This window comes from Oncorhynchus clarkii, chromosome 16 (assembly GCF_045791955.1).
Source record: "Oncorhynchus clarkii lewisi isolate Uvic-CL-2024 chromosome 16, UVic_Ocla_1.0, whole genome shotgun sequence".
Classification (NCBI taxonomy): domain Eukaryota; kingdom Metazoa; phylum Chordata; class Actinopteri; order Salmoniformes; family Salmonidae; genus Oncorhynchus; species Oncorhynchus clarkii.
This window is the reverse complement of record NC_092162.1, coordinates 62,502,857-62,530,554: the sequence shown is the minus strand read 5'-3', so window position 1 is coordinate 62,530,554 and position 27,698 is coordinate 62,502,857. Positions and strand designations below refer to the sequence as shown.

Here is a 27,698-nt window from a genome sequence, read left to right as displayed (position 1 = left end):
ATGGGGTTATCACTGTTCCATCTCTTTCTCTCTCTCTGTGGGGTTATCACTGTTCCATCTCTTTCTCTCTCTATGGGGTTATCACTGTTCCATCTCTTTCTCTCTCTCTATGGGGTTATCACTGTTCCATCTCTCTCTCTCTATGGGGTTATCACTGTTCCATCTCTCTCTCTCTCTGTGGGGTTATCACTGTTCCATCTCTCTCTCTCTCTCTGTGGGGTTATCACTGTTCCATCTCTCTCTCTCTATGGGGTTATCACTGTTCCATCTCTTTCTCTCTCTGTGGGGTTATCACTGTTCCATCTCTCTCTCTCTGTGGGGTTATCACTGTTCCATCTCTCTCTCTCTATGGGGTTATCACTGTTCCATCTCTCTCTCTCTCTCTATGGGGTTATCACTGTTCCATCTCTCTCTCTCTCTCTGTGGGGTTATCACTGTTCCATCTCTCTCTCTCTCTCTCTATGGGGTTATCACTGTTCCATCTCTCTCTCTCTCTATGGGGTTATCACTGTTCCATCTCTCTCTCTCTCTCTCTCTATGGGGTTATCACTGTTCCATCTCTCTCTCTCTCTCTCTCTCTCTCTCTCTCTCTCTCTCTCTCTCTCTCTCTCTCTGTGGGGTTATCACTGTTCCATCTCTCTCTCTCTGTGGGGTTATCACTGTTCCATCTCTCTCTCTCTGTGGGGTTATCACTGTTCCATCTCTCTCTCTCTGTGGGGTTATCACTGTTCCATCTCTCGCTCTCTCTGTGGGGTTATCACTGTTCCATCTCTCGCTCTCTCTGTGGGGTTATCACTGTTCCATCTCTCTCTCTCTGTGGGGTTATCACTGTTCCATCTCTCTCTCTCTCTATGGGGTTATCACTGTTCCATCTCTCTCTCTCTCTCTCTCTGTGGGGTTATCACTGTTCTATCTCTCTCTCTCTCTGTGGGGTTATCACTGTTCCATCTCTCTCTCTCTGTGGGGTTATCACTGTTCCATCTCTCTCTCTCTGTGGCGTTATCACTGTTCCATCTCTCTCTCTCTCTCTCTCTGTGGGGTTATCACTGTTCCATCTCTCTCTCTCTCTCTCTGTGGGGTTATCACTGTTCCATCTCTCTCTCTCTCTGTGGGGTTATCACTGTTCCATCTCTCTCTCTCTCTCTCTCTGTGGGGTTATCACTGTTCCATCTCTCTCTCTCTCTGTGGGGTTATCATTGTTCCATCTCTCTCTTTCTCTCTCTGTGGGGTTATCACTGTTCCATCTCTCTCTCTCTGTGGGGTTATCACTGTTCCATCTCTCTCTCTCTCTGTGGGGTTTCACTGTTCCATCTCTCTCTCTCTGTGGGGTTATCACTGTTCCATCTCTCTCTCTCTCTCTCTCTCTCTCTCTCTGTGGGGTTATCACTGTTCCATCTCTCTCTCTCTGTGGGGTTATCACTGTTCCATCTCTCTCTCTCTCTCTCTCTCTCTCTCTCTTTCTCTCTCTCTCTCTCTCTCTCTCTCTCTCTCTCTCTCTGTGGGGTTATCACTGTTCCATCTCTCTCTCTCTCTCTCTGTGGGGTTATCACTGTTCCATCTCTCTCTCTCTATGGGGTTATCACTGTTCCATCTCTCTCTCTCTCTGTGGGGTTATCACTGTTCCATCTCTCTCTCTCTCTGTGGGGTTATCACTGTTCCATCTCTCTCTGTGGGGTTATCACTGTTCCATCTCTCTCTCTCTCTCTCTATGGGGTTATCACTGTTCCATGTCTCTTGCGCTCTCCCTCTCGCCCCCTCCCTCTCATCTCGCGCTCTCTCTCTCCCCCTAGTGGTGCGGCCTGATGGTAAGGGAAGCAGGCTGCATGTGTTCTCCCTCCTCCCAGCTGCCTCTCCGAGGGCAGGGCAGGTCTTGGACATCGCTGCCAATACCCAGGAGGAGCTCAAGGAGTGGGTCATCAAGATCAGAGAGGTCACCATGACATCAGAGGCCAAGGTATGGAAAGAGTCATTTGTAGTAAATGTGTGTATACCATGTGCAGGAATACTTCCTCAGAATCTGAGTCTTGTGGGGATCTGTGAAGTAATGACTGTGTGAGTAGTGTCAAACTGAGTCGTGTGTGTGTGTGTGTCAGCTGGAGGAGGGGAAGATGATGGAGAGAAGGAAGAAGATCGCTCTGGAGCTGTCTGACCTGGTCATCTACTGTAGACCTGTACCCTTCGACGAGGACAGTAAGGACACGTCTATACAGTTAAACTCACTGTCACACACACACACACACACACACAAGGATATCTCACCCTTCTCCCCCTTGCTTCTGTAGAGATTGGGACAGAGCGGGCGTGTTTCCGGGACATGTCTTCGTTCCCGGAGACCAAGGCAGAGAAATATGTGAACCGGATCAAGGGGAAGAGGTTCCTGCAGTACAACCGGCTGCAGCTGTCCCGTATCTACCCCCGTGGACAGAGGCTGGACTCCTCCAACTACGACCCTCTGCCCATGTGGCTCTGTGGATCCCAGCTGGTTGCGCTGAACTTCCAGACTGCAGGTACAGAGGGAAGGATGAGTTGTTACTGAGTGAGAAGGGGTAGGAGAGGGGATTTTTCCTTTTTCTAAATTATTATTATTATTTTTTTAATGGTGACTGGTTTTCCTTACATTAACTTTTTGAAGATGACTGACTGAACTTCTCTCCTCTCCAGACAAGCCCATGCAGATGAACCAGGCTCTGTTCATGTTGAACGGGAGGAGTGGCTACGTCCTCCAGCCACCAATCATGAGAGACGACAACTTTGACCCCTTTGACCGACACACACTGAGGGGCCTTGAGTCAGTCACCCTGCAGATAGAGGTGTGTGGTATTCTATCCTCGTGGAAATCCTCAGAGGTCCCCACAAGGATTGTAAAAACAAGGAAAAATCTCCCTCAATGGGACATTTCTCATGTCCCCATGAGGACATCGGCTATCTTAAGCTTAGGGGTTGGGGTTAGGGAAAATGTTAGGTCCCCACGAGAATCTAAAAACGTGTGAAGGTGTTTAAACGGTCTGTCCTCTCCAGGTGTTGGGTGCTCGTCACCTGCCTAAACACGGTCGTGGCATCGTGTGCCCCCTGATCGAGATCGAGGTGTGTGGTGCAGAATATGACAGTGCCAAGCAGAAGACTGACTCAGAGGGTGAGTAACACATCTTACACTAATACTTAATTCAACTAATCAGGTTCTTTACATCTAGTTGGTTAGTTGAACCAAGTGTTATTTCGAAGAGAAGGGTCCTAGGTTTTAGGGCAAGGATGTAGTGATGGGTTTGGAATTAAGCTTGTCATTTCCTGTCCAGTTATGGAAAAACAAAGCTGTACAAATAACTAAGGATTGTGTGGCAACCTGATGGACAAAACATCCCAGTGTTTACACACAATATATGACAATGGGGACTTGGCTGATCTAGTCTTCTCTCTCTCTCTCTCTCTCCATGTTCTCCTCAGCGGATAATGGTCTGAACCCCACGTGGCCTCGGAAGCCTTTCCAGTTCACCGTGTGCAACTCTGCCTTTGCCTTCCTGCGCTTTGTGGTGTATGAGATTGACATGTTCAGCGACCAGAACTTCCTGGCTCAGGCCAGCTTCCCCATCAACAGCCTCAAGACAGGTAGGTGTCATATCGCACCAACATCCACTCGGATTGGCTGAGACAAGTATGATGAGCGATGAGCTAGCTCTCTGACTAGCAGAATAGTTTGGCATTTCAGATTATCATTCTTTTGGCATTACTAGACTCATGTCTGTGTGTCTCTGTGTGGTGTCAGGTTACCGGTCAGTCCCTCTGAAGAACAGCTGTAATGAGGATCTGGAGCTGGCCTCTCTGCTGGTGCACATGGACATCACCCGGAGCAGGGTGGGTACTGGTACACTCACTGGACTGACTTCACCACCACTGTCAGTTCCCATCACACATTGAGTTATTCACTAGGGCCGGGATGGTACCAGTATCGCGTTACTCCTTAGTATCCTGGCAAGGAAACAAAATACTGAGGATTTAACTTCTTTAGAGGAAAACATCCCTAATGTTGGAAAAAAATCTCATTATGTTGTCATCCAGAATCACATTTATTTTCTAAGCTATAGTGCACAGTATTTTACATACAGCAGGTTTTTAAAGGACCATAGCGTTATCTTTGTGTTTTCATTTTTGCCATGGAAAACACATTACGTTACCGGTATCATCCCTAATATTCACTCCTCCAACTTATTTTCTCTCCCTCTACTAGGCTGAAAATGGGGAGGTGCTGAGCCCGTTCCTGCCGGTAGGAGGTGTCTCTGCAGCGGTGGTTACCCAGACAGGGCGTGAGCGTCTGGGGGAGACAGGCTCCACGTCCTCAGCCTCCTCCATGTCCCCTCTGCCCCAGTCCCCAGCAGCCCAGACCCAGACACAGGCCTACAGAGGCAGGGAGGGCTCCTTCGAGGCCCGCTACCAGACACCTCTGGATGACTTCAGAGTATCACAGGAGGCTCTGCTGGACCTGGACCCTCAGAACAGGAGGTATGTGTAAGGAGGTATGTGTAACTTCTATCTGTCTGTGTTGGTGCATTTCAGTTTTGAGATTTTAGCGTGTCCTTGCTTGCTCTCTCTCTCTCTCTCTTTCTCTTTCTCTTTTCCTCCCCCCCTCAGGATGATGCGCAGGACCAGAGTGGGCGGAGAGAACCGCGTTTAGGCCGGACCAATCAGGGCGCATTCCAACCACCCCAGCTCCTCCCCGTACCGATGATGTCACTGACTGCTGTGAACACTGTTTCTATGGAAACGCCCACCACCGCTTTGGCCTACATTTCAGGCAGCTCTCCCTTGTTCTGTTCTCTTTCTCTCCTCTGTGTCCCCCTCCTGGAGTGAGTGTGAGGTGGAGGGGGCGGGAAGGGAGAGAGAGAGAAGACAAGGATGACAAGAAAAAAATGATACGTGAAGTTTCAGCCCTCGGCTAAGATGTCGGGAGATGGGGAATTTTGGCGTGCTCGACTCGAGCGCAAAGGTTTGCGAGGGAAAGAAGAATGGAAGAGGGAGGGATGAGATGAGGGAGGGAGCTGTGAAGGTGTCAGTTTGAAACTGTTTTCCACGTTAGGTTATTATTTTTCTCTTCTCTCTGGCGTATATGAGTATATATATTTATTCCTGCTGTGCTGTTGGCCAGACGACGGCAGCAGCCAACCTGCTCTTAAAGAGCTTCTGTCTCCATGTTTTTTTAATTATTTTTATTTAAACTTTTAAACATTCATGTGATTTCTTTTTTTAATGTGTAAAACACGAGGGCTCTCTGTAGAGTAACTCAAGCCTTTATATACACACATAGGCTTTTCTTATTTTGCCAAACTTGCATTCTGAAAACTACGGATCATTCCGTTGCCTGCCTTGTGATGTAAAAACAGTCACACCCCCTATATACTATACAATCTGGAAAGCTGAAGTGTAACAGATCCCGTGATAGAAATGTAAAGGTAGTTGAGCCGACAAATGCAGCATTGACAGTGAAAGCAGTCTCTGCTAACGAGAGAACATTGCCTTTAAATTCCAATCACGCTGTAGAACTGAACTTCGGCAGTGTGTCTTGAATAGAGCCAAAATTACCCCCCCCCCCCCCCCCCCCCCCCCAATATAGAACTTTATCAAAAGTGCTACCCTATTTGGAGATTAGCATGGCATTATTTTCCTTTTTTAGGATGCCATACTGCATTGTAGAGTGCTGGAACTGGGCTAGCCTGTCTGTCCCTGAAAGCAATGCTGTGAGTTCAAATGCTAGTGATGAAGTCACATCCTTAATGTTTTATCTCTGTTTCAATGTGGATATATGGTGGAGGGAGGAGAGACAGGGTGCCACTGGAGGCAGTGTGTTTTATTCAGTTCTGCCCACACGTTTACAAGACGGGCTTGGTATTAGCAGACATTCCGGTGCCAGCGCAGAGCGATGTTTTTGTTTTTAAATCATGTTTTACTGTAGCAAGTGTCTACAGTTTCTGCTCTGGACTTCATTACATTTCCACTTGGAATGAAAGGCATTGTTTACCTATGTGTTAAGGTTGTCTAAATTGTAGACCGTCATTCCTCTTAAATGTACCGTCTTAACTGGTTTTGAGGGGCTTGCATGTAGATAATCTTAGAGTAGAGTGCGCTAGGAAGTCGACTAACCTAATTAAGTGCAGTATTGCTGGCCGAGAAGGACCTAACTGAAATCCTATAGACAGTATCGATTGAAAGGCTATTCTTAAATGTTTGTGTAGGTCGGGGGTTCTTGTATGCATATTATTCAGCTGAGGGGATGTTTGTCTTTTCCATTGCGGCATTCCAGAGATTCCAGATGCTCCCAAAGATTTTCTGAAGATTCTTTCAGTACTGCTGATTGAAAGACTTCTGTATTCGACTTGCAGAGACATGAAGGGGTTAAATCACTGGTCTATAGTGACATGACTCAGCCTGCAGGGGTCATACCAGCACATTTATGTATATCGGTGTTGTTCCTGAAAGCTCAATTGATCATTCCTGACTGACAAACGCCCCCAGTCGGTGGTTTGATGGAAGTTGCTCTCAGCAACCAATCTAAGGTCATGTGCTTACCCCCACAATAGTTTAGGCTGGGAGTAGGGGACGCCGGAGTGATTTCACTTGATATGCAATGCCCCTCTTGAGCAGACCATACTCTAAAACCAGTATTTAGAATGTTATGCCATGGAGGGAAACTCCTTTTGAAGCCATATGGAACATGGGGGTTGGGTCTGAATCTTGCCACCTTTTGTTTTGCAGCCATTGTCAAACTTTCACGGTAAGGTTGGGAGAATGTGTGCTTTCTTCCATGGGCCTCCATGTACACGACTATATATCTACATTTGTTCTTTCAGAAACCCTGTTGTCATCTGTTTCTTTTGATCTAGACACATCACAATTGTGACTGATGGTCTCATTTACAAACCAAGCCTTTCTGTATTGTGCCTAAGCTATGGAGAAAACGTATTCCTTTTCATTTTGCCTTTCATATGCAACATATTCAAGCCTGAGAATTAAAGTACTTAATCAACTATGATTGGCCTGATCTTCTTCTTGTTTGATAATGCATCAACAGACCTATGAATAAAAACTCAGTGTAGTGCACATTCACATCAAGTAACTGTAGGCCTACAGTTTACTTAGAAAAGTTAATAATTGAGCCATTACTTCACACAAACGTCAACCTCGATCATTGACTTTGAAAATAAGTGACAGGAAACCAATTTGTTACATTGTTTATTCTGCAAATATCTGTAAAAAGTATACAACAGGCCTACTAAGTATGTTGGAACTTTTACAGTCAGTCAAGATGTTACAGTTTAAGAAGAAGATCCATGACATACAGAACAGAAGCACTTGATGTTAAAACAAGGACACATCTAATATTCACCTCAAGTCTCCTTTAAAAAAAAAAACCTGTGCAATTTCTCCTACCCCAGTACCAAAAACCTCTTGTATACAGTCAGTCTCTTCCCCTCCCTCACACCAGTGATCCTCCCACTGGAGGATTGGATTGGTCGACATCTGTTCAGTCAGATTTAGATTGATTTTATTTTTAAACACCTCACCTCACGTCTGCTGGAGTCAAAATCCCAACCACTCCTCTCCCTCCATTTGCAGGAGAGGATGGGGGAGAGAAACCCCCCCCCCTTCCTCAGCAAATCCTGCACTTGAGTCTCAACTGGAACTTGTTTTGAAGAAAATGGCAGATTAGAGGGTGTATGAAAAATGGAAAGCAGGCAGGAGGCCATCTTCAGCATAGCGGAGGGCTGGGGGTTCAATGTCCATCCCCAGTAAAAGGGGTGGTTGTGTGGGTGGGGAGTTCAGGGTCCATTTCTAGTGATCCAGTTACAATCACATCTGCTGTCATGCACTCACAAGACCACCTGCATTGTCTCTCTGGGTTACCCCGAGACCAGGGTCTCCCAAACTCGGTCCTCGGAGGACTCCTGGGTGCACACGTTTTGGTTTTTGCCCTAGCGCTACATGGCTGATGGAAACAACCAACTCGCCAAGCTTTGATTATTTGAATCAGCTGTGTAGTGCTAGGGCAAAAACCAAAACATGCACTGGGGGAGGGGTTTGGGAAACCCCCATCTAGACAAAGGCCCCTCAGTCTGTTCCTGTGACAGAAAGGAAAAAAGAAATACAATAAATAAACCTGGTTTGTAGTGCTATTTTATGACAGTGTCACGTGCCAACATTCTAAATACATATACGAAGAAAAACAACACTACCTTTCTCAGGATTCACAGCCTTGGGGTCCACGCTTCTCTCATCTTTCGCTCCTCCACACACCGACTGTTCCATCTTCTCCTCACCTTGAACCGGCTCTGACGATCCTTCCACCATGGGTGCTGGGTTGTGTGTTATTCCTCCTGCCACGGGTGTCTCCTCTGTGGCTGCAACAGCACTGTCCTTCCCCTGCAGCAGTATAGGAGCCTGGGTAGAGAACCAGTGTCGTACCAGCTCTTCGGTCAGCCCACTAGCCTGGGCCAGCTCCAACACCTGGAGAGGACAGAGTCTTACTAATGACTACTGACAGGCAACATGATAGTATAGACACACTACATCCAGGTGCACAAATGCTATGTCATTTAATGATGATCATTTCTTGGTGTTACTACATGCAACTTGAACCAACTCAGTGGCCTTGTGGTTATAGTATCCTCCCTGAGTCTGGAAGTTCGATCCTCGGCAGAGTCATCCCAAAGACTAAAAATGGGACCTGAGGAGTCTGCTTGGCACGCAGCATTAAGGAGATAAATTGGGGCAAGGCCCTGCGATAGACTAGCGTCCTGTCCAGGGTGATGTACATCAAGCTACAGAAACAGGATCCTCTCCTATGAGCAGCTCGTGCAAGGGTACTTCAGAATATGAAGATTAAAAGAAAAACTATTTATCCCAGATCATTTCTAGTCCTACCTGTTCTTCCTCCAGACTCCCGTGGGCCTCCAGATGGGCCTTGAGCATCTGAGTGTCTCCCCTCTGGAAGTCCTCCTTCAGGACCATAGTCTGGTAGGCCTCCAGCCACTTAAGCTGGCCGTTCTTCTGCACGTAGCGACAGTCCCCGAACCAACGCACTACCTCAGGCCTGGGCAGCCCTGTGGAAGAGATCAGCTCGTCATACTGGGCTGCGCTGGGCCACTGGGTCCGGACAAACACCTGCTTCAGGAGGTGGAGCTGCTCTAACGTCTTCTTACCCCGGATAGGGGAGGGTTTGGGGGACGCGGAGGGCTTGAGGGCAGGGGTGGAAGATGGTGCTGTAGAGGGGGAGGGTTTAGGTGATGGAGATGGCTTTGGGGTTAGACTTGGAATTGTGGATGGAGCAGGGGTAAGGGTGGGGGTTGATGTTGGGTCTGTGGAGAGAGACAGGTTAGGCATGGTGGGGCTGTCTGCCTGCCCTCCCTCAGACTCCAGTTTGCCATCTGACTCAGTCACTTTGAGCATCTTCAGGTTGATCTTAATGGGGTTCACCTTCAGCTCGGAGCCTGAACCATCCTCCTCTTTCTTCACCCCGACATCATCCTTACTCTTAACTCCCTCCTCCCCTCCCCCTGCTTCCATCTCATCCGCTTGCTCCGCCCTCTCCAACTCCTCTTTCTTCTTCTCAGCAGCGACTCTCTTCCTGCGTTCAGCGAACCAGCCGTGGATCTCTCTACGGGTCATTTTGGTCTCGGCCCGGAGGCGGTCCACCTCTTCTCCAGGTGGGTCAGGGTCCTGGCTGAAGCTGGCCTCTAGCGCCCTCACCTAGTGTGGTAGAGAAGAGATTAGTGTAGGGTAGACGAGCATAGGTTTCTCATGTCCCAGTGAGCAATTTGATTGGCAGTAAATAGACACTAAAGGGATACTTCAACTATAATAAAAAATGTTTTTATCATCTTATGGGGGAAAAATGAGGCTGTGTGCAAAGTCAATCATCACAGTCACACCACCACTCACCTGCTGAGGGTCCCTCTCTTTGTAGCGGATGGCTGTGAAGTCTGGGGAGGGGGGTCTGGGTGGCCGTCTGGACGGGGTGGTGGGGGAGGTGGGTGTCTGTGAGGGAGGGGGGCTGAGGGCTGCCAACCCCTGCTGGGAGGTTTTAGTATTCTCACTGGGAGTGGCAGTGTCCGAGAGGTCCATGGGGGTAGCACTGTTACCACGGGGCGTCCCGGGTGTGGTCGTTGCGCTAGCTGACCCGGGTGTGGTCGTTGCACTAGCACCCCCCTGACCGCCCGTGCTCGAACGCCCCCCCTTGAGGTTGCGGAAGTGGTAGCGGCGGTCACTGAACCACTTACGGACCTCGCGCACGGTCAGGCTGGTGAAGGAGATGAGACGGTCCACCTCTTCCTGGTTGGGGAACTGGTTGTTGGTGAAGCTCTCTTTGAGCGCACTCAGTTGCTCCACTGTCTTCTTGCTCTTGTAGAAGCCGGGGTCCAGGAAGGTGTTGGGGAGCGTTCTGGAGCTGGGGGTTCCACTGGCGTCGGTGCTCCCGCTCTGCGCCGGAGAAGATGAGGAGGAAGGTTTGGTGGAGGGGGAAGATGCCGCCTCTGTTTTGGTGGTGGTGGGGTTACTGGTGGTGGTGGGGTTACTGGTGGTGGTGGCAGTAGGGGTAGTTGTGGCTGTGGGGCCACTGGTTGTGGTGATTGTTTTCTTGTTGCTCAAGCTGCTGCTGTTAGTATCTTTGCTGCTGTTGGGTTTGTTGTCCATGGTGCTTTTAATATCAGCGGTTACTTGACTTTCACTTATCATTTTAGCAATAGTACTGCTGCTGTTGCACCTACTGTCAGTGCTGCTGCTTTTAACCATGCTGATAGCATTGCTGTTGCTTTTCCCACTGAGATTAGCAATAGCATGGTTGATTTTACCATTGGCGTTGATGACTTTTCCATTGCTATAAATGCTGTTCCCCCTGTTGTTGCCAAAGCTAAGGTTAATAACACTAGCATGGCTGCTGAAACTACTGCTATTGTAACTACTACGGCTACTACTGATGTTACTACTAGTACTCCCTCCACCATTACTAGTACTACTAATACTACTCCCTGCACCATTTCTACTATTACTAGTACTACTGATACTACTAGTACTCCCTCCACTATTACTACTACGGCTACTGATGATGATGTTTCCAATACTACTGCTCTCCACCACCATGCTGATCCCCTTATCGGCCACTAGGGCGGCAGCAGGCCGGGCCTGCATCATAGGGCGGGCTGCAGCCTGGTGCTTGGGTGTGACCGCCAGGGCCATGGGGGCACTGTTGACCTGGATGCTGTTGGCCATCATGGGCTGGGTGACAATCACCCCTCCCTGACCCACCAGAGAGCCCTGGAGGATGTGAGGGATCCCTGTAGGCCCCAGAGAGGCAGGCAGGACCCTGATGGTGTGCTGGGCTGGACTGTGGTGGGTCTGGCTCAATGGCTGGTACTGGGTGCTAGGGGGAGCTGTCTGTATGATGGTGTTGAACATCTTCTTCCTGGCCTCCTCTATCTCCTCTGGAGACCAGCTGATGCCCTGCTTCAGTCTCTGGGCGGTGAACCAGATGTTGATCTGCTCCTCTGGGAACTTGGTGACCACGGTGAGGTAGCAGAGCTCTGCCTTGGTGGGATAGGGGAACTTACTGAAGGACGTCTTGAGGAAGGAGGAAGAGTCCATAGAGGCGCTGTAGGTTGGGATGCTGCTCAGAGGGATCATCACCTGCACCACAGAAGGTAGAATATATATTTAATGTAGTACCAACATCGGAATTACATTGCATTTACACTACTTCACATAAACTAGGATAAGATTTACACTACTTCACATAAACTAGGAGAAGATTTACACTGACAGCTCAAAGGGCACTGAAACCCATGTATTTCCATGGTAAATACCATGTAATAATGTGTACATACACTAACTACACTTGAACTGCCTAGCACATCTTCATAAAGCTGGACTGACACTAGTCAATCACCAGACACAAATTGGTAGGTTAAGAGCTGCAGGCCTCTTGGTAAAATGACAGGAAGTAAATCAATGTTTGTACCTTGGGCATGTTCTTGGAGGAGGTGGATGAGGAGGACGTGGAGGAGGAGAGAGCAGCGGACACTGTAATGGGAGCTGTCTGATGGTAGACGTTCCTGTTCTGGACCACTGACACCACCTGGTTCAGAGAATAGAAAAAAATAAAAATGTTATTGTCAACAGTCTGATATGAAATGCATTCAACTCCCCGAGGAAACTTGTACACATTCTGGCAATGTAATTCAATGAAGTTAATTGAGCACCAATTGTAATTTGCCGTAATGGACTGACCAAGACTTGAAACACAGAAAAGATGAAATGCACAAAGTACCTGTGTGATGGCAGTTTTGAGCATGGGCAGAGTCCCCGAGCCGTTCACTATCTGGATAGCAGAGGGGAGCGTGACCTTGGTGGCTGTCCCGTTGTGCACTATGGTTGGAACGTGGGTAACCGTCACTGTGGGGGTCTCTTTTCTCTCCATCTCCTTGGACTTAGAGATGGGGAGGGGGTCTGGGGAGGGTTCATCAGGAGAGGAATGGGACACCACAAACCTCTTGGACTCTGACTTCCCTTTCATCATCCTCATGATGGGGGTCTTTGTGATGGTGATCTCGGTGTCCCTCCCGGTCTCTGACCCTGTCACCAGACTCTGCTCCACCACCACCCTCCTGTCCCTCCTCCTCAGCTGCAGGGTGGTGCACACTGTGCTGGGGTGGACCTGGGCATTGTGCAGGGCCAAGCCCTCAAACTTGGCCGCTGACACCCCACAGTCCACGCACTGGAAGCTGGGGTCAGCTCTGAAGTCCGGGTGGCCACTGTAGACGTGATCCAGGAACAGGTTTAGGTCCTGGGTCTCAAAGTTACACGGCCTGCAAGTGTAGGTGCCACACCCATCTTTGACATCATTGCCCCCTTCAGGCCTGGAGGATTTGCCTGGGGATCGCTCCCGGGGGCTCTGCCCGTTACCGCTCGCACCCATAGAGGGGTAGCCCTGTTCCCGGGCCTGTCGGAGGAGCGAGAGAGGGTCTGACAGGCATGAGTCCTGCTCCAGCTCCTCCCGGAGGTGCATGGTCTTATGGGGGATCATGCAGGGTATGGTGGATTTCCTCTTGCTGGCCATGGTTGGAGCGGATGGTATGGGGAAGGGGGGGGGGTTGTGGTAGCCGGCCAAGGAGTACAGCAGTCAGTTTGTAGTTCAGTTGGGGCCCTGACTATGGACCAGCCATGGGGAGGGGAGTATGGGGAAACATGACCATGAGTTGGGTTTGCTCACGTCTCAGTGTGTTTGCGCTGAAAACAAGATGGAGAGAAAAAACAAACATAATTAAGCTTCAAGTCATCATTATGAAACTATACACATACTGTAAGAGGTCAATCATTTTTATACTGAGTCCCAGAAGCATATTACACTACGTAATGAAATTCATTTGATACAGACAAAGGAAAGGCCAACATGCTCTGATATGAAATATGTGGTTTAAAGACGTCTTGAATTTTGGTACAATGTTCTATCATTTTCAGTGTTGTGTCTTTGTCAATAAATACAGTCTGCTCCATTAAAAACTCAACTCACAAGCCAAGTAACTCAAGGCTGTGTTTTATTGGCCTATATTGGGTGTTTCTCTCGGCTCCCCTCCTAGTGTCTCACTCTTCTGTAAAAAACGTTTTTTTAGAGAGCTATCCCAGGCCACCCCCTCTCCTCCACGCAATTAACTTCCCCAGCTTCATACACAGTACACCCTCAGAGGGAACACAACCCACTCTGGACAGACGCAGCACAGCGCATGACAGATCCACACTCATAGGCTGGCCAAACAATTCACACCACCAAAGAAAACATTAGTGAATATTTTCAAATCTGTAGCGGGACATTCACTCCACAGGATTTTGGTAGCCTTCATTTGGGGAAAGGTGGGATTCGTATTAGGCGGGCCAATGGCACACACAGATTCAATCTCTACACTATCCAGACTTTTCCTATGTTATAACTACCCCCCCAACAACAACAAAATGGCGTAGCTTCCTGTTAGGTGTGCGACTTCTCCCTTCCTTCCCCTCACTTCCTCCCTCCCAAGATGCATTGGTGAAATACTGGAGGACAGCTCTAGGGCAATTACTCCCAACGGCACCAAACACACACTACCAGTCCTTCAACCCAAAGCCTCCTCCATGAACACAATGAATCCCCCTACCTTATAAGGAGCTTACACACCTCTGTCTCTCACCTCTGCCACATGGCAGACATGTCCACTGTGCAAATTAGGTCAGCGTCATCTTACGCCCTAATCCAAGTTCCCTGCATACACACACAGGGTGGAGCAGAAACCATAGTAAGATGAAGTGGGCCCTACACACTGGTCTAAGACCTGTTGTGTTTCCCTCCTGATGGCGCCGAAGAGCAACGTGTTATTTTCTAGTCCCAACTGACTGGACCCAAACTGCCGACCAAAGTTCCAGTGAGCCTCTGAGCTATGGACTAAATGGTGTAGGGGTGTAGAGTTTCAAATCTCTTAAAGGTGCAGTGGCTTTTGGAGGACTGAGGTGGCGGATGTTTTGCGAATAGGACATGGTGTTTAAATGGAGTTATGGAGAAAGAGTTTGGCGTAACTTACTAATCAGCGCGTCTGTATAGATTCTATCAATGGGGGAGTCTTGTTCAATAAAGAGAGTGGGTCATGTGTTGAAAATACACAATCACTGAAGACGATATTGCAAATGCCAATCTGAAAACAATGTTTCATCTTTTGTTGCTACCGTGAGTCTTCTATATTACGCAGCAAGCCAATGACCAGTCCCTTCCGTAACATATTCACCAACAGCAATATTCTATGTTTGTTATGCCTCAAACTTTGTGTTAACTGTAAACCGGATTGAAAAGACTTTCCGGTCTTCTCCAAAGCATCATACTTTTCCTCTACACTGGTGTCTGGTGTACGAGTGGTTAACAGGCAGAGCAGGCCTTTGCCACTGTGGGGGGAACGCGATCCCCCCCAGAGGGTGTAACTGCCCTCCGTTTTGGCTATTCTGCCCCCCTCCCTCCCTCTCTCTCTCTCTGCAACCCGCCACTCCCTCTCCCCTGCCATTCAGTTCTGCATCAGGGGGCACAGCTTTGCCAAGGCGGCCAAGTCACATGACCAACACAAAGGCTTGTGGGGGGTGGGCAGGCCCTGCCATCCATCACGTGGGCCTGATGGTGAGAGAGGGGGGGAAAGAGGTTGGTGGGGGATGGGCAGAAGGGTTGGGGTGAGAGTGGAGAAGCGAGGGGGGGGGTGTTAACGGTCTCGGAGGAAGCAGTTAGGTGTTTCAGCCAGGAATTTTCTGCCCCAATACCACCCCCCCATCCCCACCCAACCCCCGCTCTCTTGCTCCCTCTGCCTCTCTTCGCACTACAATCACATCAAGTCATTTCTCCTCCCCCTCCTCGGCTGCGAAGACTGGAATGTTCCGCTGCAAGCTCGTCAGCCAGTGGACACAACCTGAGAGTTGGGCTGCAGTGTGTCTGCACATGTGTTTTTCTGAATGTGCATGATATGTGCGTGTGTGTGCCTTTGTGCCGAGTACCACACACCAGCCCCCGACTGGCTACAACGAGCAGTTAAAAGACACAAGATCACAAACTGTGTGTGTAACCCCCCATTAACACCTTGGAGCACCACCGTTAGGTTAACTTGACTACTGTAGGCTCACACAACAACACACACCTGGGAGGAGAGCTTATTCTCCAGGTGGACTTTTGTTAAGCAGTATTTACACCAAGTATGTCCAAGAGGAACATTTCACAGAGATTACATGAACAAAGAACCTGCTTCACAGGAATTGAATAGATACACGTATCAGTACAACACTGGTGAACCTCTCAGCAGATCTCAGACAAGCCCTGTTGACTTAATATGGGAGATCCGCTGAAAACTAAAATATGGGTCAGAAATGTTTTTCCATGAGCACAGCAAGACTTACCATGAAGCTTGATTGTGTGTCAGTGTGGGTGCTTGCGTGCGCACATCAGTGTGCCTGTGTGTGAGCATGCGGGGTATGTGTGAGCACGGGGGAGTGTGCTTGTCTGCATGCCTGTGCGCGAGGCTTGTTTACCGAGGCAGTAGGGCAGCCATTTTCCCACACGACACAGGCGGACAATACTCACTGTGACCCACAGACAGAATGTGTTTATTGTCCTGACACTCAAATAATCTATCAGAGGTAGAGCGCTCAAACTCACATGCCCACCCGTCGCTCTATCATACCCCCAACGCTCCAAATATTCCATGAGCGTAGTCGGCCGGGTGCGTACGCCATCCCAGCCAGCATGACATCCCTGACTATGGCTCCTGTCCCTCATCCCTGCTGTATGCCTGTCTGTCCACGTGACAGTATCCATCTGTCTGTCCTCTCTGTGTCAGAGACTCTCCCATATCCCCTAGCCGCCCCATGTTTGCCTGCCTCCTCACCACCTCCCCCTTCTTCCTCTCTCCCCCTTTTTATGTCCCCTCTTTCTCTCTGACCCAATCCCTTTCTGAATAAGTTCGGCCAAGAGACAGGTCGGCAGTGCCACTGGTATGTTACTGTCCCCATGGCAACTGCCCCCCCCCCCCGTTCCCTCCCACTCTCCTCATTTCACTCACTCGTGCATCCACCCACAAGCTCACACACAAACAAACACACCTCAAATGCCTTCCAGGTCCTGGCTCTAGTGGGCTTGTTTTTTCCACACACTCCTGTGAGTGGTGACTGGAGAGTCCATGCCCTGCTCCTATTTCAGTGCCTCACTCACGCGGTGTGCATGTCTTCTAGGTGTGGTCGCCCTCGCCAGCGCACGCTATTGGCTGGGGCGAATGGCGTCCTTTCCTTTCCTGCTCACACTCTGTACAGACAGACGCCTGGGTCACTGCCCACCGTTACTGAGAGACAAGCTGGGAGCACCGAGGACAGTTCTCTTTGTTGTTTCCCTGAGATCCTCTACCTCTTTAAAATATCCATACTCCCACCATACTACCCCTACAGTTACCCTTCTACATCCTCCTCAGCTCCCTCTAAACCAGGAGTATGTGGTAGTAATCTCTCCTTCCATCACCACCTCCTCCTCCTTTTCCTCCTCTGGCACCACAGCAGAGGCTTGCGTATGTTTGTCTCTGAGGTTTCCCTTCATTCTGGCTGTATCATTTGTTCTTCACTTTTGGCAACAGAAACAAAACCCTAATGACACTGTCTCTACACATTGTCACAGTTCAGCTGCTGCTGAATCCCAATTGGGCTGTGTTCAAGTCAGGGAGCGCAAACGGCTGCAAAAAGGTTGCGAAAGCCTGCGTTGCTGTGGCCACTGGCAGTGCAGGCTTTAATACTGGATTGTTAAGAGGGTAGGGAGAGAAAAATGGCGGAGCACCACCATGCTCTGTGCTGGCCAACCTAAAATGGCTGACATCACAGGCTGTTAGCCAGGCAGTGCTCTGCCGGTTACTGTTGACCTAAACCTGCTGGCTCTGGACACAGGCACACACACACACTCTTCCTCTCCTTTCTCCTCTCACTTCCAATCCTCTCCTCCTATAGAAAAAGGGGTCTTACAGCAGACAGCCTTAGTGGGGTTTTGTGGAGAATAAAAGTTGAACAGTGGATAAACGAACGCAGGCCAAAACAGAAAATAGTCCAAGTTTAATTTGAAGAAATGAGGATGGGCAAGAAAATGTTTAACTGCTACCCTTGCCAGACATGTTGATGAAATACAGGCAAATAGTTGTATGTTTTTATTTATAAACAAATAAGGGTTTGTTTAAACTACCACGTGCATGCATCAGCTAAATTATTCTGTATGGCCTACATCTCACATTAACAATGGAGCAATTGGGGACACTTTTCAAATCTGATGGTAACAGAGTCAGTTATTATAATCATTCTAATGCAACCTATGCTATATTGAATTACTGTCCATATACAATCAAGCCTTTGTGCCAACACCAGGCCTGGCAAACTGTGCCACAAAGAGAGAAAGGGAGGGTGTGTGTGTGCGCGTGCGTGCGTGATCAGGGAGATAGGCACACCACCATGACCTCAGGCAATCAATTCAACACAAAACACAGTTGCTGACTAAATGCACATGCACCAACAAACCATTAATAAATAATTTAATGAATCACATCTGAAACACTGAACCCACCCCTTCAAATCATAAATGACTAGTCTACCTTTTTCTCTCCAACTATGGTATGGCAATTGGTATGTCAGGGGTGAAAACTGTGACATGGCTGATGAATAGATAGCTGGATTAGAGTTAGAGCTATGGCTGTTTTATCATGTGGACATCAGACACACATTAGCCTTTTGGGAACAGCGTTGAACTAATATGTGCCATGCACAGAGAGCATGGCAATGTTGACATGTGGTGGGAGTAACCTAAACAGCTACTGCTGCTGCGTGCATACATTCATATAGCCTAGGCTAGCAGGCATACACAGTACATTAGTCGAGATATGAATGTAAATATGAAGAGACAGAATCGTGAAAACTATATTCTGAAAACATTTATCATCCAAATACATTTGAAAACTATGCAGACAATTTCTGTAATATCTAGAATGGGAAAAATATAGTATATTTAGTCTTCTACTCCAATAATTGTAGATAACAAATTGCATAACAGCGTACTTAAACTGCGATGGTCAAACGATTTTATGACATCTAGATATCTTGAAGTTAAACTTTCATAGCCCATCTTCCCCAAAATCGTGCACGAGGATGCAATATGATGGACTGATTACAATAAAAACATATTCTACATAACCCATAACGCCTAGAGTGCGTCAACGTAAAGCAAGTTGTTATGATAACTAACTACATTAGTGAACTGGGAAAACTGTGATTAATTAAAATTGGGAGAGTGATTTTAAGAGGAAAGCCTGTAAATTACATCTCGTCAGTGAGACAGTCAGGAAAATTAATTGATACATTGTAACAAAACTGGCGCGTGTTGTTCTTCCGCTCAATTGCGGAGTGAGCGATAAGTTAATAGGCTGGCTACATACATCTTTGTAATATTGTAACCAATTCAGAACAGGGAAGAGACAAGCCTCCAAAAACTACTCGCCCCTTGCTGTCGCCATTTTATGCGAGCGACATGCAGCTGGCTAACATTAGCACCATAAAGGTAACGCTCGCACAACTTTAAAAAGGTAAAAACTCGTTTTTAAGAGTAAATTCACAGAAACCTTACCTTATTTGATAGAGGTGGAGTTCAGATTGTGGAAAAAGTCAAAAAAATAAACGTAAGCATATGTAACAAAATAAATAAATAATGTGAGATTTGGGGCTTTGTTGATGCCAACTTAGGTAGGGTGGTACCCCTCTCTTCCTCGAATGGTGATAAACGTGATACTGGCCACTTGGGCTAGTGACACAATGGCCCCCGTCGTTCTTGTTTATTTCGAATGGCTCTCACAGCTTCTGGAGGCGTGTGGAGAGGGAAATACGACGCACGTAGTCAGCATAGAGACAGGCACGTGGTACAAAACGTCACTACCGACCTCTAACACCTCAGATCGTCTTGAATTTAGAGAGAGAGAGGTTTCATAATAAAGAAAAGTGAACTTCACCCTTCAATATGGTAGTCTAAATGACTCATGTTAAAGGCTTTCCTTTCAGTTGGTATAGGCTAGTCTATACCTCTATGCCACAGGAGGTTGGTGGCACCCACCAACATGGGGAGGACTGGCTCATGGTAATGGCTGGAGCGGTTTTGGTGGAATGGTATCAAATACATCAAACACGTGGTTTGATGCCATTCCATTTGCTCTGTTCCAGCCATTATTATGAGCCGTCCTCCCCTCAGCAGCCTCCACTGCTGTACTGAGTTAGGCCTAATGTGTTTTCATACCCTAGGTTTTTAGCCTAGGTTACTTTTCTGTTATTATGTCTCATGAGGTGTGAATGCGAAACAGCTCTGATCATACCACCACAGCCTCACGGTTATCGGACACATCAGACAATATTTCCAGTTGCACGTGAACTCATGCACACATCACTTTCAATGTGGCGGATGGGCTAGAAAATCTGTAGCACAGTAAGGTCCAGGTGATCAAATGGCTGATCATTTTTCTAGGGATGTATTTAAGCCCTACTTTACTTTATCAAGATTCTGCAAAGGAAAAGCACACAATCTCAGATTCCCTAGTGAATTGATTGAGACCGTTCATCCATGTTGTTCTTGTAACGAAGCCTTCAAGGCTTACACTCAACCTTAGAGACTATGACATTTGTAATCTGCCTCCTTCCTAGTCTTGACCTTTATGCACAGGTGGTACAGTGCTGTGTAGTGTTTTGTTCAGTTGGTTCACAAGTGGTACAGTGCTGTGTAGTGTTGTGCATCTGTAGTGTTGTGCAGCTGTTTCACGGGTGGTACAGTGCTGTGTAGTGTAGTGCAGTTGGTGTAGTGGAGTAACACGTTGCCTTAGACCGGCAGGACTCGAGCCTGCTCCCAGAGCCTGATGGTGGACTAACACAGTCTGAGTCTGTATTTACACATACCGCACAGGTTACATACTAGATCGGCTGCTGGGGTTCATGCAAAGACGTGGAGGACAAGAGTTTACTAATGGTAGCTCCTCTTACCAAACTTAATATCTAGGGTTAAGCTCAATGGGCTAACACAGGCTCAAGTCCTTCAAACAACCCAAGTTTGATACCAAATTGGTCACACTAGTTTCCCTCTAACGTTGTATTGTGCCCCACTACATCAGTGGTGGTTGTAGTGGGATGTCTGCAGTCTATGTAGCAGTTCACTTTGGGGGTTGGATGCAGACCTGTCTAAGGTATGTGAGGTCTGGACCTTTATGGCAAATATGTCTTTGCCCTGTAACCACAGACCAGTGGTGGAAAAAGTACCCAACTATCATACTTGAGTAAAAGTAAAGATACCTTAATAGAAAATGACTCAAGTAAAAGTAAAAGTCACCCAGTAAAATTATACTTGAGTAAATGTATAAAAGTATTTGGTTTAAAATATACTTCAGTATCAAAATAATACTATAAATCATTTAAAACCAGATGGTACCATTTTCTGTTTTTTATTTTTTTATTTCCGGAAAGCCACGGGCACACTCCAACATTCAGACATAATTTACAAACAAAGCATGTGTGTTTAGTGAGTCTGCCAGATCAGAGGCAGTAGGGATGACCAGGGATGTTCTCTGTTTAGTGAGTCCTCCAGATCAGAGGCAGTAGGGATGACCAGGGATGTTCTCTGTTTAGTGAGTCTGCCAGATCAGAGGCAGTAGGGATGACCAGGGATGTTCTCTGTTTAGTGAGTCTGCCAGATCAGAGGCAGTAGGGATGACCAGGGATGTTCTCTGTTTAGTGAGTCCACCAGATCAGAGGCAGTAGGGATGTTCTCTGTTTAGTGAGTCTGCCAGATCAGAGGCAGTAGGGATGACCAGGGATGTTCTCTGTTTAGTGAGTCTGCCAGATCAGAGGCAGTAGGGATGACCAGGGATGTTCTCTGTTTAGTGAGTCCTCCAGATCAGAGGCAGTAGGGATGACCAGGGATGTTCTCTGTTTAGTGCGTCTGCCAGATCAGAGGCAGTAGGGATGACCAGGGATGTTCTCTGTTTAGTGAGTCTGCCAGATCAGAGGCAGTAGGGATGACCAGGGATGTTCTCTGTTTAGTGAGTCTGCCAGATCAGAGGCAGTAGGGATGACCAGGGATGTTCTCTGTTTAGTGAGTCTGCCAGATCAGAGGCAGTAGGGATGACCAGGGATGTTCTCTGTTTAGTGAGTCTGCCAGATCAGAGGCAGTAGGGATGACCAGGGATGTTCTCTGTTTAGTGAGTCCACCAGATCAGAGGCAGTAGGGATGACCAGGGATGTTCTCTGTTTAGTGAGTCTGCCAGATCAGAGGCAGTAGGGATGACCAGGGATGTTCTCTGTTTAGTGAGTCTGCCAGATCAGAGGCAGTAGGGATGACCAGGGATGTTCTCTGTTTAGTGAGTCCTCCAGATCAGAGGCAGTAGGGATGACCAGGGATGTTCTCTGTTTAGTGCGTCTGCCAGATCAGAGGCAGTAGGGATGACCAGGGATGTTCTCTGTTTAGTGAGTCCTCCAGATCAGAGGCAGTAGGAATGACCAGGGATGTTCTCTGTTTAGTGAGTCCTCCAGATCAGAGGCAGTAGGAATGACCAGGGATGTTCTCTGTTTAGTGAGTCTGCCAGATCAGAGGCAGTAGGGATGACCAGGGATGTTCTCAGTTTAGTGAGTCTGCCAGATCAGAGGCAGTAGGGATGACCAGGGATGTTTGGTTGATAAATGTGTGAATTTGACAATTTTCATGATCTGCTAAGCATTCAAAATGTAACGAGTACTTTTGGGTGTCAAGGAAAATGTATGGAGCAAAAAGTACAATATTTTCTTAAGAAATGTTGTGAAGTAAAAGTAGTCAAAAATATAAATAGTTAAGTAAAGTACATATACTCCAAAAAACTACTTAAGTAGTACTTTAAAGAATTTTTTCTTAAGTACTTTACACCACTGCCACAGAGTCAGTGGAATTAACTTCAGGCATAGTCTTGTAAACCCGACCCTAGGCAAGCCAGAACTTTTGAAAATGGTTCTGGACCTGGATGTCTAGAGAGACTACTTCAAGCATTTTTACCCATCAATTGCTACAATAGTGATACATTGTGAGTTACATTTAAGTATCTATTCCAAAGACTATTCCAAAGACTTCCACATTGAAGAAAGGACACCCTCCATCCCATAATCTACATCAGCCATACTCAAAGACACTGAAAATACTGCTCTGCATCTATGATTAGAACACAGCTCTATCATTTGAAAGGCCAGAGGAGCCGAACAACAAAACCAGAAAGACAAAAAGAAAGAGGCAATAGCGTGACTCCACCTCCAGAGGGCGCTGTATTTTATTTTTGTGTGAAACTTGTCCGTTGGGTGAACGTAGCATTTTCTTATTGGCTCTTACCGACAGGCTAATTTCGGGTCAAGTCCTTCCTGCGCATGAAGTCTGTTGGGTCAGCAGTGCGGTGGTTCCTTTAGCCCTTTGTAAACATTTGACAATAATAATCGATTGAAATAGACGACGGAAACCGTATAATAATAGCATTATTGTAAGGTGTGTTGCACGCGGAGCTTAATTTAACGTCTGCAGAGCAAGGGGGTAACAGCAGAGAATGACGAACGGTTCAAAGAGAAAAGAAGAAGTTCATCTCGCCAATGGGGGTGTAAAGCAGTCCACATGGAGCAAAGTCTTAAATAGTACCGCTGTATGGGAAGAGAAGGTTGGTTTAGCTCATCTGATTATAAAGATATTGTTGTTTTTCATGTATATTTTTAACAAAGCTGGATATTTAGCGTTTTCATATTGGGCCCTCACTTGATTGGCCAGACAGCTAACTTTAACCAGCATGCTAACGGAGCTAGCTGGCTGTCACCAGGAATCAGGATCGGGTAACGTCGGGGTAGGCTAACGTTAGCTATTTAGGTTGGGGACATGGTTGAGGGATCTAATTTCCCTGTCTCAAGTGCCAACGATAGTTGTGACTCCTATAATTTTGTATTTTAGCTAGCTACATTGACATTGTGAAGATGGGGCCCGGGAGTTGCCGTGGCCTTTGTTACAGTCAAGATTAATGCAAATACTAATCCGTCAAACACACTGGTCTTTGAGTAGCCATTAGCTTCAACCCTCAGTGACTTCTTCAAGATTAATCAAACGTTCGCTAGGTTGTCGGCATTTAGCACAGCAGCTCTCAAACGTACCACTGTTTACACTACGCTCATACATGAATTTGTGTACATTTCTGGATACTGTCTGCAGGGGAAACCTGCCAGTGGATGAATTTAGAATACTTTATAAATGTGACTATGACATTACTTGCTCCTCTTTGAAACAACTCACTTATTTTTATCCTTTTCTGCTTACTCTCCAGGATGAGTTTTTAGATGTGATCTACTGGATTCGACAGATTATCGCTCTCATCCTTGGCGTGATATGGGGTGTTGCACCACTAAAAGGCTTCCTAGGAATAGCCATGTAAGTATCATAACGCCTACTTTCCTTTTGCACTCATTGTGGACTGCAGGGCCAGGAGAGTACACTGGTTCGGTGCATCTCTCTACGATACATCCCCTTAAAACAACTACCGCTTGCAGTGTTAATCATTTATTTTACAACAGTAACATCTTTGTGTATAGATTCCCTCTCCCTTGTTCCCTTCCTGTTTTTTTCCCAAACCACTATAACAACTGTTCCTTAACTTCAATAACAACGACGGCTCCATCTCTGTCTAACACTACCCTCTCGTCCTCCAGATTCTGTGTCATCAACGCGGGGGTCCTGTATGTGTACTTCAGCAGCTTTCAGCAGGTGGACGAGGAGGAATATGGAGGAACGTGGGAACTCACCAAAGAAGGCTTCATGACATCCTTTGCATTATTCCTGGTACGCACACATTTGTTTAACCTCTGTGGAAGTAATGTTCCAGGTAGTATTTCTTTTGTGGTCAGTGGTCACCAACCCTGGTCATAGAGAGATTGTTTAGTCTGGGGACATGGTTGAGGGATCTGATTTCCCTGTCTCAAGTGCCAATGATAGTTGTGACTCCTATGATTTTGTATTTTAGCTAGCTACATTAACATTGTGAAGATGGGGCCCGGGAGTTGCCGTGGCCTTTGTTACAGTCAAGATTAATGCAAATACTAATCCGTCAAATCCACTGGTCTTTGAGTAGCCATTAGCTTCACCCCTCAGTGACTTCTTCCTCAAGATTAATCAAACCTTTGCTAGGTTGTCGGCATTTAACGATAGTTGGGACTCCTATGATTTTGTATTTTGTTCCTGGTTGGCAGTAGCACTAACACATATTTTATTTTAAAAAGTTGAACCTTTATTTAACTAGGCAAGTCAGTTAAGAACAAATTCTTATTTTCAATGGCGGTCTAGGAACAGTGGGTTAACTGCCTTGTTCAGGGGCAGAACAACATATTTTCACCATGTCAGCTCAGGGATTCGATCTTGCAACCTTTCGGTTTACTTGTCCAATGCTCTAACCACTAGGCTACCTGCCGCCCCCATCTGATTGAAGTAAAAGCCTGATACGTGATCTATTAAGAGTTCAATTGGATATTGCAGTGATGTAAAAAAGAACCTGCACAACAACATACATTCTTTGAGCATGGATTCAGTACCCTGATATGGTTCTGAGAATTGAACAAAAACACTGTTTTCACAAAAACTGAAAATAGCCAAAAGTCTCTCAATCTGTATCAGTTTCTGATACTGTATGTGAAAATGTCCTTTATCCATGGCTCTCTCTTTCCAGGTGGTGTGGATAATATTTTACACAGCGCTTCATCATGACTGAAGACCCGAGGGGAATCCAATCCATTTGAGAAAAATATGAACATTTCAGTTGAAGTTAAAATGTCAAGACATGAAGTGTTTAGAAATTGTTTTTTAAGACAACTCGGAAACTCCGAACCTCTTGAGTTAAAATGTACATACGTTTTTTTTTTTTGCGTAGAGCCTTCTATTGGTTGATTCTGATATTTTCCAAGTGGGGAAGCTGAGCTAATTTTTTTTACAATGAGTTTCCAAGTCGGAAATGTCAGAGTTTCCGAGTTGCTTTGAAAGCGGCAAAACTCCACCGTTTCTGGTGTGTCACCACCCACACCTAGGACCCGTCTGTATGCAGTGCATTTTGGGAGCCATAGTTTGACATGAATGACCTTGTAAGACCATCAGGTTAACATTAAGTTATGGCTCTGTTTGAATACTTTATTGGTGCATCTCAATCCTTTAACATTGCTTCTTCTCTTCATCTCCTTTCCTTTATCTCAACTGACATGTAAACACAGCGCTGGTGAGGGAATGTGGAGGATGCCATTTAGAAATTTGCTCTCACCTGTCCAGTTATTTCATATCAATGCAGATAAAGGGGATGAGGAAAATAGGTATTTTTTGATTATTGAGATGCAACCTTTCCATCCATCTGTTTTTCTCCTTAACTTTCTAGAGTTGATCACTAATCTGACAAATGGGTTGATGAAAGCAAGTGCTCAGCCAGATTGTTTCCACCTACCCATCCCATAGAGAATGATAGAGGCCTCTAGTGGCCAAAAGGCTGTAATTGCATGGGCGGCACTATTGAGGGCTTCCACCATTTTAATGTAATCAACTTGGTGGGACTTAACCTCATTGGCTGATCCCTCCTGGTGACTCTGATGGAGTAATGTCCAACTGGGTCATCATAAATTTGACTACTTAAAAATGGAGATTGCCTCAATCGTGCTGCCTTTGCTGTCACAAACGCTATAATTGCACAGATACAAAGATGAGTCCTCTGTATATCTTTGACCCACACAGCCTAGATCAGTGTAATCTTCATGGAGAGATGGAAGGAAACCTTAATCTCTGAAGTGTTGGAACTCTGTCCAACTTTTAAGCTAAAACTGTTCTACAGCCATAATCTGTTATTGTTTTTCTTTTCACTTAGTAATGGCAGTATTTGTATCTAGCAGTCAGAACTGGTTTTAATTCAACTTTTTTTGTTTGTTTTCCCTCACACATAGCTTCCAAATCAAATAGTCTTACCTAATGTTCTGAGATTATTAATTTAAAACATCTGTAAATTCTGTAAAATGTTCCCTTTTCTCAATCTGCATTGTATTAAACTGATTTATTTGTACTCCTTTGTTATATCTTGTTTGATGTAACATACATTTCAGTATTTTATAGTGCAAGATGTCTGTAATGACTACTGTACCACGTACATGATTGGTTTTTGACAGTATTGTATTTTCTGATTTGGGAATCACATTAAACATGGGCTTTGTTTATCATCCAATTTCAAAGAGATGCTGTGTCACTGATTTTAGTATTTGTTAAGAGCATGTCAACTCTTTTGCTGAGTAAAATCTTCTGCATTCACACAGGTGCAGTTCTTTGAATATGAATGGTACAGTACAGGTGACTCAAGTGTGTGCACATCCTTGTCTCAACAGCTAGTCACTAGTACATCATCTTGCAAGCATACAGTCTTCTGATTTTAAAATAAACTGTCTCCATAGCATGGACAAAAAATGTCTAATTTTGGGAGATTCATTTGCAACTCATTGTGTCCTCTCTCCTCGCCTCCTCAAAACCCATTGGAGGAGAAAGTCAGAGGGGTGAGACCAATGGGTTTTGAAAGGTGGCAAGGAGTATTCATTTGAGATTAGCCCATTGTATTATTAGTATAGTATTTTATATACAGTACCAGTCAAATTTGGACACATACTCATTCCAGGGTATTACTTTTTCTACATTTGTTGAATAATTAAAAATGATGAAAAAACATTTAGAATCATGGAAACCACTACTGAAGGACACCAATAATAAGAAGAGACTTGCTTGGGCCAAGAAACACATGCAATGGACATTAGACCTTTGGTCTGATGAGTCCAAATTGGAGATTATTGGTTCCAACCGCCATGTCCTTGTGAGATGCAGAGTAGGTGAACGGATGATCTCCGCATGTGTGGTTCCAACCGTGAAGCATGAAGGAGGAGGTGTGATGGTGCTTTGCTGGTGACACTGATTTATTTAGAATTCAAGGCACACTTAACCAGCATGGCTACCACAGCATTCTGCAGAAATACGCCACATCATCTGGTTTGCGCTTAGTGGGGCTATCATTCATTTTTCAACAGGACCCAGCACACTTCCAGGCTGTGTAAGGGATATCTGACCA

General features: G+C 46.4%; 3 protein-coding genes across 4 annotated transcripts in view; 2 read left to right on the top strand and 1 right to left on the bottom strand.

The window, feature by feature from the left end:
• LOC139367364 (phospholipase C, gamma 1) overlaps positions 1-7,018 on the top strand; it is a 21,803-nt gene extending 14,785 nt beyond the window's left edge. The window contains exons 11-19 of the mRNA XM_071105564.1: positions 1,791-1,954; positions 2,094-2,190; positions 2,283-2,507; positions 2,662-2,810; positions 3,019-3,133; positions 3,442-3,603; positions 3,761-3,849; positions 4,223-4,494; positions 4,624-7,018. Coding sequence (XP_070961665.1) covers positions 1,791-1,954; positions 2,094-2,190; positions 2,283-2,507; positions 2,662-2,810; positions 3,019-3,133; positions 3,442-3,603; positions 3,761-3,849; positions 4,223-4,494; positions 4,624-4,666 — 1,316 coding nt within the window. The 3' untranslated portion in view covers positions 4,667-7,018. The remainder of the gene's footprint in view (positions 1-1,790; positions 1,955-2,093; positions 2,191-2,282; positions 2,508-2,661; positions 2,811-3,018; positions 3,134-3,441; positions 3,604-3,760; positions 3,850-4,222; positions 4,495-4,623) is intronic.
• A 187-nt stretch (positions 7,019-7,205) lies between these two features.
• LOC139368895 (zinc fingers and homeoboxes 3b) lies at positions 7,206-19,454 on the bottom strand. 2 transcript variants are annotated; one of them, XM_071108369.1, is made up of 7 exons: positions 19,175-19,454; positions 12,305-13,263; positions 11,996-12,112; positions 9,925-11,664; positions 8,908-9,732; positions 8,220-8,490; positions 7,206-8,105 (listed from the first exon to the last, which is right to left on the bottom strand). In XM_071108369.1, the coding sequence occupies exons 2-7, from the start codon at positions 13,091-13,093 to the stop codon at positions 8,095-8,097; spliced, it is 3,753 nt and encodes a 1,250-aa protein (XP_070964470.1). In that variant the 5' UTR covers positions 13,094-13,263; positions 19,175-19,454; the 3' UTR covers positions 7,206-8,094. The 2 variants fall into 2 exon arrangements, with proteins under 2 accessions (XP_070964470.1, XP_070964471.1); XM_071108370.1 differs by having other exon boundaries at positions 8,304-8,490; positions 19,175-19,399.
• A 3,474-nt stretch (positions 19,455-22,928) lies between these two features.
• Positions 22,929-26,824, top strand: LOC139368893 (RAB5 interacting factor). The gene is made up of 4 exons (XM_071108368.1): positions 22,929-23,246; positions 23,898-24,001; positions 24,280-24,409; positions 25,290-26,824. The coding sequence occupies exons 1-4, from the start codon at positions 23,139-23,141 to the stop codon at positions 25,329-25,331; spliced, it is 384 nt and encodes a 127-aa protein (XP_070964469.1). The 5' UTR covers positions 22,929-23,138; the 3' UTR covers positions 25,332-26,824.
• Positions 26,825-27,698: the final 874 nt, after the last annotated feature.